General features: G+C 53.4%; 1 protein-coding gene across 1 annotated transcript in view; it reads right to left on the minus strand.

Annotated features, from left to right (window-relative positions):
• The window catches only part of TANGO6 (transport and golgi organization 6 homolog), a 156,985-nt gene that overhangs the window by 119,933 nt on the left and 23,974 nt on the right, over positions 1-13,078 (minus strand). The window contains exons 9-11 of the mRNA XM_055145697.1: positions 12,752-12,928; positions 11,475-11,607; positions 9,600-9,788 (exon numbers count right to left, since the gene is read on the minus strand). Of these exons, the coding sequence (XP_055001672.1) occupies positions 9,600-9,788; positions 11,475-11,607; positions 12,752-12,928 (499 nt within the window). The remainder of the gene's footprint in view (positions 1-9,599; positions 9,789-11,474; positions 11,608-12,751; positions 12,929-13,078) is intronic.

The raw sequence follows: 13,078 nt of genomic DNA on the forward strand, positions 1-13,078 counted from the left end.
GTCTTTTCGTTTATTTTTTTTAAGGCCACACCCAGCGAGGCTCAGGTTACTCCCAGCTCTGCACTCGGGGAATCACTCCTGGCGGGCTCTCGGGGAAACCATAGCGGGTGTCAGGGATCAAACACGGGTCAGCCAGGTACAAGGCAAGTACCCCGTCCACTGTCCCGGAAGGAAGTCTTACACCTCGCCCTCGGTCTCTGGTGAGCCTTCTCATCTACTCGACAGAACCTTCTAGAAGAGTTGCTACTGTGTGGCAGTGCCCAGGGCGTCAGATACGACGCATCCCTCGGGTGTCCTCCCGACTCTGGGTCGGTCTGCTGACCCCTGCTGGCAGGTGCAGACGGGAGATAAAGAGGTCATCTGCCTGAAGGCCGAAGGTCAACAAAGGAGAAAAGCCCCTTCTGCTTTCACCAGGGTCTTCATAAATGAATTCAACTTCCTTTAACTTTTCATGAATTATGCCAGAAAATGAAAACAAAAAACTTGGTCCAGAGATAACACAGGTATTCAGGCACTGGCCTTGCCTGCAGGTGACCCCAGTTTATCTTTTTTTTTTTTTCTTTTTGGGTCACACCCAGCGATGCTCAGGGGTTACTCCTGGCTTTGCACTCAGGAATTACTCCTGGCAGTGCTTGGGGGACCATATGGGATGCCGGGAATCGAACCCGGGTCAGCTGCGTGCAAGGCAAACGCCCTACCCGCTGTGCTATCGCTCCGGCCCCGTGACCCCAGTTTAATCCCTGAGCATCCTGGAGTCACCCCAGAGAACAGAGTAAAGAGAACTGAGAGCTGCTGGGTCTGAAGTCCCCTCCCCCTCACCCTCCCCGTGACAGGCTAATTCCACCAGGGAAAGGAGAGGGGGAGAGGCAATTGCTTCCTCGAGAAGCCTGTGACCTCAGCCAATCCGTCCCTGTGATCCAGAGTCACTTTATTCAGTATCCAATACTTTAAAAGGATCAAGATTATTTACATCTAAGATTTTAGCTGTCAATCAGCTAACAACTAACTAAGCCTGGAGAAGAATTTCGTCAGCCTCACGTTCCCTGCCTTTGAATTACTCAGCAGAAGTGGAAACATCTTGGGATAAAAGCAGCCGCCGCACGGCCAGGTGTGCACACGCGCGCGCACACACGTGTGTGCACGGAGATTTAGGAGTAAAGGCCAAAAGGGTAAAATCATTTGGAAAATGGGAGGGCAGAGACAGGTCCTCGCCGGGCTGAGCCGCTTGTGAATCTGCGGGTCTGGCCCTGAGCAGAGGGCACAGTCCGCTCGGGGCTCCCGCGCCAGCGCCCCTCAGGAAAAGAGCTTAATGACACTTGTCTTTGGGAGCACGGCAGGAAACTTGGCGAAAGGAAAGGTTAGTAAAAGTTTCACTTACTGAGATGACAAAGCTGGCTCCAGGGGTTTCTGCCACCCTGTGTGAAAGTTAAGACTTTGCTAGGACCAGGGGCCAGAGAGACAGCACAGTGGGGAGGGGGTTTGCCTTACACGCAGCCGAACCCAGGTTCAATCCCCGGCATCCCATAAGGTCAACCGAGCACCGCCAGGAGTGATTCCCGAGTGCAGAGCCAGGAGTAATCACTGAGCATCGCTGGGTAGACGCCCCTCCCCCCAAAACACAAGACTTCACTGGAGCTACAGCAGTTCGGGGCACTGGGTCCTCCCAGAAACTGCCGTGTCCAGCACCGTGGGTCAGCCACGCAGCCTCCGAAGGGCTTTCTGAAGTGCAGCTCCAACAGGAAGTTTTCATTCCAGTGCAAGCATTGTTAGGTTACTGGAATGGATGTAGTCTTCCGCCGCTAAGTTCCTCTCCACTACAGGGTTGTTTTTTTCCTTCAATGCTGCAAAACAAGTAATCTGCGCCTCTTTTTGTTAAGAAAGAATCCTCCTTTCCTTTCCTTGGGGGAGGCCAGTTGGCCCACCCCATGGATGTTTCGATGCTCGGGATCTGGTGCCATAATGCCCAGAGGCGGCGACGCTGGGGACCCCAGGGCCACACCTGATGGTGCTTGCAGGCCCTGCCGTGTAGGGGAATCAATATCGGGCCTGACCACTGACCTACCTCCCTAACCCTAAGGAAAGATTATTCTGCGTTTGTATCTAAAACAAGATGGGGGAAGGGCTAGGGGCTGGAGAGAGAAACAGCGGGCCGGGCTACCAAGCACGCAGCCGACCCAGGTTCAATCCTTAGCACCCCATACAGATCCCCCTCCAGCCCCACCAGGTGTGATCCCTGAGCACAGAGCAAGGAGTAGGCCCTGAGCACTGCCGGGTGTGGTTCCCCACCAAAAAATAAAACATATGACGCGGGGGGCTGGTAGTGTGGGGTGACAGCGGCGTTCTTGTCTCTTGTCACCCGCTAAGTCCCCTCTCTCTCACTCCTGCTCCTGGCTCATGCCCATGGAGACTGCCCGCACGCTTGTATTTGGTTTTCCATTTTCGGAACTTGCTAGGCCAAGGGCGATTCTCCCGTCTCCAAATGTGTGTTTCCCTCTCTCCTCTCGCTCTGTGCTCGGGCCCCGTGGTGGCAATGCTGCCACCAGGGTCCGCTGCGTCCAAGGCAAGCGCCCGAACCCCCACACCCTTTCTCCGGCCCCCAAATACTCTCTCCTGTTCTGCAGGGACGTCCCCCTGGCCGGGCCACCGTCACTGATGAGCATTTCCCACCCTCACAGTTTGGCATAGCCGGGCTGTCCACATGCTTCTAGAGCAGGTCTGTGCTACTCGTGTTTAAAGAAAAAAAAATTTCCCCATGTTTATAAAAAAAAAAAAGCCACACAAGGATCCACTTGGGCTCTGCAATGACAGTGATGAGATGACAGAAGAGCAGAAGTGGCAGGTGGTTCTAATCTTATAGTTGAGTATTGTGGCACGTTGGCCTGGCCCATTTCGATGCCACGGTAGCTCACAGCTTGCCCTGGGTCCATTCCGTCCCTCGTCGGGACCCTGCTTTTGGGGTGCTAGGAACTAAAGGCTGAGTCGAGAAAGCAGATGCCCAGGAGTTAATATCATTGGAATCAATCAGCTCCTAAGTTACAAAGCATAATATTAACTGTCTTCTTGTGTCCATACAGAAAGGACATTGCTCTAAGGTAAACTAAGTTCCCTGCGGCAAGGCTGAAAGGACAACCCCAATGTTATCCTACACCTGAGCACCAGCAGTGGCCCCCAGGAGTGGCCCCCAAGCACTGTCACATGTGGCCCACAAACAAGAAATTCTTGTTATGTCCTGAGACAAATCTCTGGTTATTAGAAATGTTCCACCCACTGGTGTGTGTGGATCAAGGCATGTGACATTTGGCTGGGAAGTCGCTTCCGTTGTTTTCCGGCGACAGCAGCAGGCTTCCTTGGTGCGAGTTTGGGCAGCAACAGGGCGGTCCGTGCAGAATCCCCCACGTCCCACATGCGGGCCAACCGCTTGCGCCTGGCACTGCTGAATTTGCTCCCGAGTTTCCCTGGCAGGATTCTGCCTCACGGCTGGGTTGTCTTTGGTGAGAAGCTGCCCAGGTGCGGGGAGGCAGGGCTATGTGGGGCACCCATGCTGCTATCTGCGTCAACCCTGAAATCCACCAAACTGAGATGGACACAGGGGTAACCGAGTGATTAGGCAAGTGTAATAAAACTTGGTAGGTAGCAGATACACAGGTTTTCACTATAAAATTTTTTTTTCAAACTTGAAAGTTTTAATAATCAGGACCGGAGAGTTAGTAAATGGATGAGGGGCTTGCCTTGCCTTGGCCGAGGGTTTGTGCTCTGGCAAACATCCCATGTGCTCCCCCGAACCCTTCCAGTAGTGATCCAGGCACATGCCTCAAGCTAACTGAGTATGGCTCAAAAACAAAAGAAATAATAATAGTAATATATTTTTTAAAATAAAGTTGGGTCACACCCAGCAATGCTCAATGGTTACTCCTGGCTTTGCACTTAGGAATTACTCCTGGCGGTGCTTGGGGGGCCATATGGGATGCCGGGGATCGAACCCGGGTAGGTCGCGTGCAAGGTGAACGCCCTACCCGCTGTGCTATCGCTCCGGCCCCCTTTAAAATAAAGTTTTAACACACATAGGAAAGAGAAAAAAAAAATTCCTTGGCCTAGTTGTTTGACCTAAATATTCATTATACAGTATCCTTTATGGTTTACAGAAATTGGTGATTAATTATTTCATCAGGGAATTGCAAAATGTTGCATTTTACATTTTTTAGCAGTGATTACTGAATAAGGTAACTTCTTCCTGTACTATCTGGTTGCATAGAAATACAGTTCCTGCCATAAGAAGGCAAGACAAATGCTTTATGCTTTCCCTTAATTTATCAGTCTAGAAAATGAGTCGATATCCTACTACCTCCAAGGAGGTCCCCAAAGGAAAGGGTGAATTGGATTTTTATAACTTTGATGTATTCCAATCCACTGCGGGCATTAATCTTTATAGAGCTCAAATTGTCCTGTCTATGGCTGGAGGAAGCCACCTTCAAGTTGGCCCCCTAAATCGCAACTGACAAGACCCCATTAATCTGATAACCCTCACAACATCTTGTGCCTGTATATAAGAAGGCAGCTCCCTCTTGCAGACTCCAGACGCTGGCGTTGGAGCAACAGCCGGCGGGTAGGGGGCTCGCCTCGCATGTGGCTGACTCACATGCCATCCCCAGCACTCAGACGGTCCCCTGAGGCCCGCCGGGAGTGCTCCCTGAGTGCAGAGCTGGGAGTGAGTCCTATGCACGGCCTATGCACAGGCACAGCCCTGTCTCGAGGTTTCTGCTGTGTGCAGGAGACCAAGAGTGAGCCTCAGCGCCAGATGGACGTGTTCTTTTCACAGGAAATGGTATTTAGAAACCCGAATCTGGCGCCAGAGAGCCAGTACAGTGGGTAGGGCATTGGTCTTGCATGCAACCAACCTGCACTTGAACCCTGCACCCCAGGGGGTCTCCCAAGCCCCACCAGAAGTGATCCCTGAGCTCAGAGCCAGGTATAAAACCTGAGCACACAACGGGACCAGGAATGGAGATCCTCTGCCTGCTTTCCCCAGTCTCCATCGACCCATGGGGCACGCCCATAAGCCACCTCCTGCCAGCACCAGATAATCTCGCCATCAGCCACCATCCTGACTACACGGCTGCTTCTCCCAAAAGGGAGCATGACATCAGGCCCCCATAACCATGCCACCGGGCTCCACACCAGACTGTTTCACACGGGGCACCCCAGGGGGGGGGTGAGAGCCCTCTCTGCCCAAGGGACCCAGCCCTAGTAGCTGAACTCCACAACCCAACCACCTCTGTGCTCAAGGCTACTCCCCATGCACTCTGGCTGAGCTTCAGATGGGAGTAAACATACTCCTGGACACATCGTAAAATACTCCCCGGGCTGCAGTGATAGCAGCAAAGCGGGTGGGGTGTTTGCCTTGCACGCGGCTGACCTGGGTCAATTTCAGCATCCCAGATGGTCCCCTGAGCACCACCAGGAGTAATTCCTGAGTGCAGAGCCAGGAGTAACCACTGAGCATCAATGGGTGTGACCCAAAAAGCAAAAGCAAAAAAAAAAAAAACACTTCCTACCCATTCCCCATAATTACCACACCACATCTGATGAGGTTCAGATAGTAGACAACAAATCATAGAGGGAAATATATATATATGTATATATATATATGCATATGTACATATTTTCAGATATATATACCAAAGCTCACATCACCCAAACTTTAACAACATGTTAGTAATATCCTATAAAATATCTTAATGGGGCTGGAGTGATAGCACAGCGGGTAGGGCGTTTGCCTTGCACGCGGCCGACCTGGGTTTGAAACCCAGCATCCCATATGGTCTCCTGAGCACCGCCAGGAGTAACCCCTGTGCATCGCTGGGTGTGACCCAAAAAGAAAAAAAAAATCTTAATGGCTCCTGCAAAATAGAAGAATCTTCACACTGTTTCCTATACAAACACTTTTTTGTAAGCATGCTCAGCAGTTCTTCATAACAGACAATACGAAATATATTCTTTCGGTTGTGTTTTGGGACAGGGATTGGGGTTTGGGATGGAAACATCCCGAATTTGGTGGTGGGAAGGTGTCGTGGTGGTGGGATTGGTGTTTGAATATTGAATGTCATCAGACATTGTGAACTAACTTATAAAATTTTAAAATTAAATTTAAAAAAAGTAATGTGGAGTTCATGCCCAATTCAATCAGATCAATCAATGGCTGAATAAATAGCAGTACTCCTACATTATAGAAAATAAATAAATAAATAACCCTGAGCACAGCCGAGTGTGGCAAAAAAAAAAAAAAGTGGGGGGAGAGAAACACTAACCTGGCACCCAGGATGCCCCCTGCTGCTGGGCTGTCCTGCTTCTTGGCACTAACAGGGCACTGAGCTGGGAATATCTGTCTTTAACTGGAGCGACGCAGTGGGTCCAGAGGGGTGCAGAGGGAAGGGGCTGGCTTGGGGACCCTCTAGTGGTGCTCAGCCCTGAGGGGGTGGGGAAGGGGTGGAGGGGCAGGGGCCTGATGTTTTAGTGCTTGGCCCAGTGGTCTTCAGGGACCCCCAGGGCCACTGCTCGGGGCTACGAAGGCCACTGAACTTGTGCTCTGCTCCCACGAGCCCTAAGAAGTACCTATTCTTTTTTTGTTGTTGTTGTTGTTGTTGTTTTTGTTCCTTGGGAACACACCCACTGTGCTCAGGGTTTACTCCTGGCTTTGTGCTCAGGGATCACTCCTGGAAGGGTTTTGGGAGCGATGCGGGGTGCTAGGGATGAAATCCCAGCCACAGCAAAGGAACTGCTGAGCCCGCCAAACTCTCTCTCCAGCCCCAAGGAACACCTACTCTTAAAAATGAGAAAAAAGGATGCTGGAGCAATAGCACAGCAGGTAGGGCGTTTGCCTTCCATGCGGCTGACCCGGGTTCGATTCCCAGCATCCCATATGGTCCCCTGAGCACCGCCAGGGGTGATTCCTGAGTGCAGAGCCAGGAGTAACCCCTGTGCATCGCCAGGTATGACATAAAAAGGAAAAAAAAATAAGAAAAAGAAACCATGAGTTTCTATCAACACTCAAAAGTGAAATTTAGTATTAAAGGCTTTTTTTTTAAACCCATGTTCTCTGACTCCATGTTTTTCTTATGCCAAAAATCTTGTTGCTTCAAGTTAGAGAGATAGTACAGTAGGTGGAACGCTTTGTCTCGCCCATGGACGACCTGGTTCGAACCCAGGCACCCCATAGGGTCCCCAGAGCATGGCCAGGAGTAATTCCTACCTACAGAGTTAGCAGTAAGCCCTGACCATCACTGGGTGTGGCCCCAAAACAAAAACTCTTGCTGCTTCGTTTTGGGTTTGGGGCCCTCCCAGCATTGTTAGGGCTCCCTCCTCGTGGATGAGGGGTTCATATGGGGTACCTGGGATCAAGGGATTAAGACCAGGTCAGCCACATATAAGATGAGCACCCTAGCACCCTAGCCTCCATACTATCTCTCCTGCCCCTAAAAGCCTTGATTTTGTTTGTCTGTTTGTTTGCTTTGGTTTTTGGCTTTCGGGCCACCCAGAAACACTCAGGGGTTACTCCTGACTGCCTGCTCTCAGGAATCACTCCTGACGGTACCCCAGGGATTAAGGGGAGTGCAGGGGATCAAACCCAGATTGGTGGGGCCGGAGCAATAGCACAGTGGGTAGGATGTTTGCCTTGCACGCGGCTGACCCAGGTTCGATCCCCGGCACCCCATATGGTCCCCCAAGCATCACCAAGAGTAATTCTTGAGTGCAAAGCCAGGAGTAACCCCTGAGCATCGCTGGGTGTGACCCAAAAAGCAAAAAAAAAACAGATTGGCTGTGTGCAAGGCAAGCACCCTACCCACTGCCTATCACTCCAGCCCCAAAACTTTGCTTCTTAATGACATCATTTACTACTGAAAATACCCATAGATGTGTGTGTGTGTGTGTGTGTATGTGTGTGTGAAAAAACATACCAAAATCATCACTCAGAATAAGGCTGAGAGAGGCAATTTACCATAGCCCTTGTGTTTCTTTTCCTCCTGACACATCTGAACTGCAGCTGAAGGCTAAGCTAAGGGGGAAGTCACGCTAGTATCAGCCTCGCACCATTGTTCCTTAATTAAGAGCAAAGGAAGGTAAAGTGCAAAAGCTCAGGGCCTATCAGCTCCTCGACCATTTCCCCTTCCAGCCCGCACATCCTGACACAAAAACACCAGGTCGAGGTGAAGGAGTCTTCAGGGAGCTGAGATAAACGCAGGCGAAGCAAGTCCCCCGCAGAGCAACACGGGGTCAGTGAACTGGAGGTGCAAGAGGCCAGGGAACATGATTCTCATTAAATAGGCACAGAGAAATCGAAGCTGACAGGCAGCTGCAAATTTTCCCAGCAGGAGCCGGAGAGATGCTGCTTAGCAACACCCGGAGGCAGGCGACAGCGAGGACGGTACAAAGAGCCGGAGAATCAGCGTGGAGCGTGACAATCACAATCTCACGGAGAACCACTCCCCGGCCAGCAACGGCTCACTCGGGTCAAGTGGCTGCAGAGTCTGTGCTTTACTGCTCTGTGTGTGTGTGTGTGTGTGAGTGAGATGGTGGGGGAGGGGAACCCCGTTTCCAGCAGTGCCGGGGGCTGCTCCCAGCTCACTGCTCCGGGGGCCCGTTGTGGTGCTGGGCGTTTAGCTGGACGCTCCCCTAGGAAGCATGCGCTCCAGACTCCGGGTGATCGCCCAGGCCCTTATTTCCTTTTTTTTGTTGTTGATGAAAAGGAGCTGGTAAAAGTAATAGCTGCGCAATACAAATTTAGGCATTGCATACTACTACCCTGAAAGCAGTTTATTTTTTAATGTCTAAAACTTTGCCGACTGTAGTGGAGATGGGAGTGAAGTTGGAGGATCTGAAAAATTCAAAGTGATCTTAATAGTAAATATTTTTCGGATTTGATTTTCTAATTATGATCAACTTGTGTGTGTGTGTGTGTGTATTTGCACGCACACATGTGTGCTTAGATCCACAACCAGCTGTGTTCAGGGCTTACTCCTGGCTCTGCACTCAAGGGTCACTCCGAGTGGGCTTGGGGGACCATCTGGGGTGCCAGGGACTGAACCCAGTCAGCTGTGTGCAAGGCAAGCACCTTACCCGCTGGGCCATCTCTCTGGCCCTCCAGCTCCATGTGTGAGAGACAGACTTATCCATGGAGAGGCCAGAGAGACAGGGCCCAGGTAAGGCACTCACCGTGCATGAAGTCGGCCTAAGTTTGATCCCCGGCATCACACATCAGGAGCCACCACCAAGCACCAGACAGTCCCTCAGCACTGCCAAGTGTGGCCCAAACCACCTGTCCCTCAAAAATAATAATCCGTGAATCTTTTTAAAAAAATAGATGAGGGGCCCAGGAGGTGGCTCACTGGTAGAGAACAGTCACCTGTCCATGTGGGGCCCTGGGTCTGACGCCCAGAACACCCAAAATAAATAAATACAGAAATACGGCGCCGGGGCCAGGAGGCGGCCTACAGGCTGGGCCGGGAGTGAAGATCAGTTTCTGATCATCTGCGGGGAAAGAACGTAAAGACACAAAAACAGTCAAACACCACTAGAATGGGGACAGGGACGAGGCTGCCACCGACCTGGGCCATGTTGGTGAATATCTGCTCGGACACCGTCTCGCACAGCACCGTCACCAGCTGCAGCACGAGCAGCTTCTGCTCCTGGCGCTCCAGAAGGTCGCGCTGCAGCCCCGGCTCCAGGACACTCCAGCCCCAGGAAGGCTCCGCGCCCGCCTCTGCTTCCGCTTCCACCGCCACGCGGGTCAGCTCCTTCCCAAAGGAGAAAGGCCAGAGTGAAGGGACCCCAGCAAAACACACCCAGAAAAAAAAAAAAACCGTCTTTACCGAAACAGCCATGTTCTCCGAGACTCACCTTCCTTGCAGGCCTCGGGCCATGGAACATTTCCCAACCCCCTGAAGAGACCAGGGAGTGTGTTCAGGACTTAAACTACGGCTAGACCGTGGTACCGTGGGTTTGGAGGATTTCCCTCTACCTTCAGCTCCCCGGGTAAGAGAGTTTCCCCGGGTAAGTTCCTTAACAATTAATGCTTCACAGCGGCACTTCCCCAAGGTGCCTGGGGGTTTCTGCTCCCTCGGGGGCATGTGACAATGCTGGGGTGCAAACCTGGTTATGAACACTGGGGCGAGGGCGACAGAGGCATCTGAGCTGCCCAGCACCCACAACACCCAACACCTACTGCGAGCCCTAAACACAGGGAAGACCCCGGGGGGCAGCCTTGGTGCAGAGCCCCGTGATCTTCAGCTCCGTAAACCATTTCTTCAAACGTTATTTAATTAGGGCTGGCAGCAGGCTCGGCACGCAGCAGCTCTGGGTTCAACCGTTGGCCCTGCACGTTCCAGAAGCACTGCTGAGAGTAGCCGGGAACGAAGGCAAGGGTCTTATTTCTTCTTTCAGGGGGTGGCGGAGTGGGGGAGGGCACACCTGGCGGTGCTCAGGGCTTACTCCCGGCTCTGTGCTCAGAAATCACGCCTGGCAGTGCTCAGGGCTCACTCCCAGCTCTGTGCTCAGGGATCATGCCCGGCAGTGCTCAGGGCTTACTCCCGGCTCTATGCTCAGGGCTTACTCCCTGGCGGTGCTCAGGGCTTACTCCCTGGCAGTATGCAGTGTTGGGGATTGAACCCGGATTAGCCACTGACAGGACAAGCACCTGACCTGCTGCACGGCCTCTCGGGCCCCAAAGTTGATTCCGCTCAGGGCTTGGTGTCTCTCTCGGGCACAGTACTAGAATGAGTGCGGGGAAGAGGGCATGGATATCAAAGGGGAGGGGAGGATGCATTACAGAGCACCCCCTTATTTACCCGGTGCCTGCTGGTGAAGCCCACCCATGGCGCCCTGAACCCCACAGTCACTCTGGGAGCCAACACTCTCCCCAGGGGGAGTCATGGAAGACGGGTCTCGAAGGGTGAGAATGGGCAGGCTGGGCGGGGCAGGGGGAGGTAGGGGGCACCCCAGAGATCAGGGCGAGAGGAAGTACAATCACCCACTCCAAGAAACAAACCCAGAAAGGTTTCAAGTGGGTAGAGAAAGGAATGAGAGAGGCAGGGCTGCTAAATCTCCTTTCCAAAACCACCTGAGAAAGGAGGAGGGATTACTGGAGAGCTGCGGAACCAGCTATTAACTTCAAAAGCCTTCTCAGCGGCAACACGGCTCTGGTTAACCCCTTCCCCGGCCAGGGGCCCGCCTGGGTCCTCCCGGCAACCTGAGCGCAGGCTGCCCCGGACTGCCGGACCCTGCGGTCCCACTGAAGGAACGTTCTTCCTTCTTTTTCTTCCTCCCGAGTCAGAGGCCACGGGGAAGGGAGGGGCGGGGGGGAAGGGGGGTTGCGCATGACCCTTGACCTACTCTTGGCAGTTTCTCCTGAACCTGACCTGAACCCCCATTTCAGAAGCTACCGAGACAACCCAGGCGGCCCCAGGGTTCTGCTTGGTCCGTACCTTCAGGCAGAAGATGAAGAAGTCCCCGGCCAAGCCGCTTTCCTGGCAGTGGGCCAGCAGGGCCCCGAGCTGCTCCGCCCGGTGCTGTTCCGAGGACACCTTCTGGTACAGAGCTTCATCTTCATCTTCCTCACTGCAGGGGTGGGGTGGGGCGGGGGGGGACAGAAGATTTCTCCTGGTGGAGTCCCCGAGAGAGTTTCTGAGAGCCCCTAGTGATCTCCACCCTAAACTTACGGGCTCGTCTCAGTGACCGAGTCCCACTGCCCGCCCGGGGCTCCCGAGCCAGGCTCGCCGACGGCAGGGAAGAGGCTCTGCGAGGGGAGACGGGCTGGCCTCACCCCTGGTACTTCGGTAAGTTGCCAAGACAAGGAGGAAATGAACACGGGTGACGGCCGGATCCCTGACTCCCGAGGGTCTGGGGCTCAGTCTGAGCAGAGGGACCGCTCCGTCACCATGGCAGAGAAGTCAGGAAGACCAAGGAGGAGGCCAGAACGACAGGACAGCAGGGAGGGCGTTTGCCTTGCACGTGGCCACTTGCAGATTCCACCCCCGGCATCTCACGTGGTCCCCCAAATACTGCCCAGAGAAATCCCCGAGTGCAGAGCCAGAACTAATCACCGAGCATCACCAGATACGGTCCCCCCAACACAAAACAACAACATAAAAAGAAATATGGAAATAAAATAAAATACATTCGGGAGATGCTGGCGCAATCAATCACCTATTCCTTTAACACCGACTGAGCGCCTTTCATGCTTCCCTCGGTGAGACCACCGTGACCAACCCTCTCTGGACGCCAACCTGACTTGGGAGACACAGGAAACGCTCAGAGAGGGGGAACTGGGCTGTCACAGGGAACGGATCTGCCCGCTGCTCTGGGTCCCTGAAAGGACCTGGTGAGGGGCTGGAGCGACAGTAGAGTGGGGAGAGCATTTGCCTTGCACGCAGCCGACCCGGGTTCAGTTCCCAGCATTCCATAGGGTCCCCTGAGCACCGCTAGGAGTAATTCCCGAGTGCAGAGCCGGGAGTAACCCCTGAACATAAGGACCTAGTGAAATAAGGGTATCTGACAGATTGTTAGCTGACAGCATGGGAAAAAAGAATAGGGAAAAATAAAAAAAGAATTATTTAAAGCTCACATTTCGTTTCGAGATTATGAACCGCAGCGCCTGACCGGCCGCGCCTCTGGTTTCCTTCCTATCGGCGCCCCCTAGTGGACGAGTCCCACTGCTCTCCCCGGGCACAATGAACCCCCAGGAGGCAGGACAGCCACTCACCAGACGGCCCCTTGGATGGTGACCATGACGCCGCCTTGAGGGGCAGCCGTGAAGTGACACCGAGGGTGGAGCGAGGCCGTGGATATGTCCAGCCCCGAAATGCCTTTCAGGCTGGCGATGGCCTTCGTCCTGTCCAGCCTCTCCAGGGTCCATAAGATGATCTCCTGGCAAGGTGACCTGGCAGGGGGCACAGCCGTGACGGATGAGCTTGTCATTCAGGGCGACACCTCAAACACGCCCAGCTGACAACCAAGAGACAGACAGACAGACAGACAGGTCCCCGTGCCTCCTACACACGGCCCACTCACGGAGGCAGCTCGGGGAAGC

This window comes from Sorex araneus, chromosome 8, assembly GCF_027595985.1.
Source record: "Sorex araneus isolate mSorAra2 chromosome 8, mSorAra2.pri, whole genome shotgun sequence".
NCBI lineage: Eukaryota > Metazoa > Chordata > Mammalia > Eulipotyphla > Soricidae > Sorex > Sorex araneus.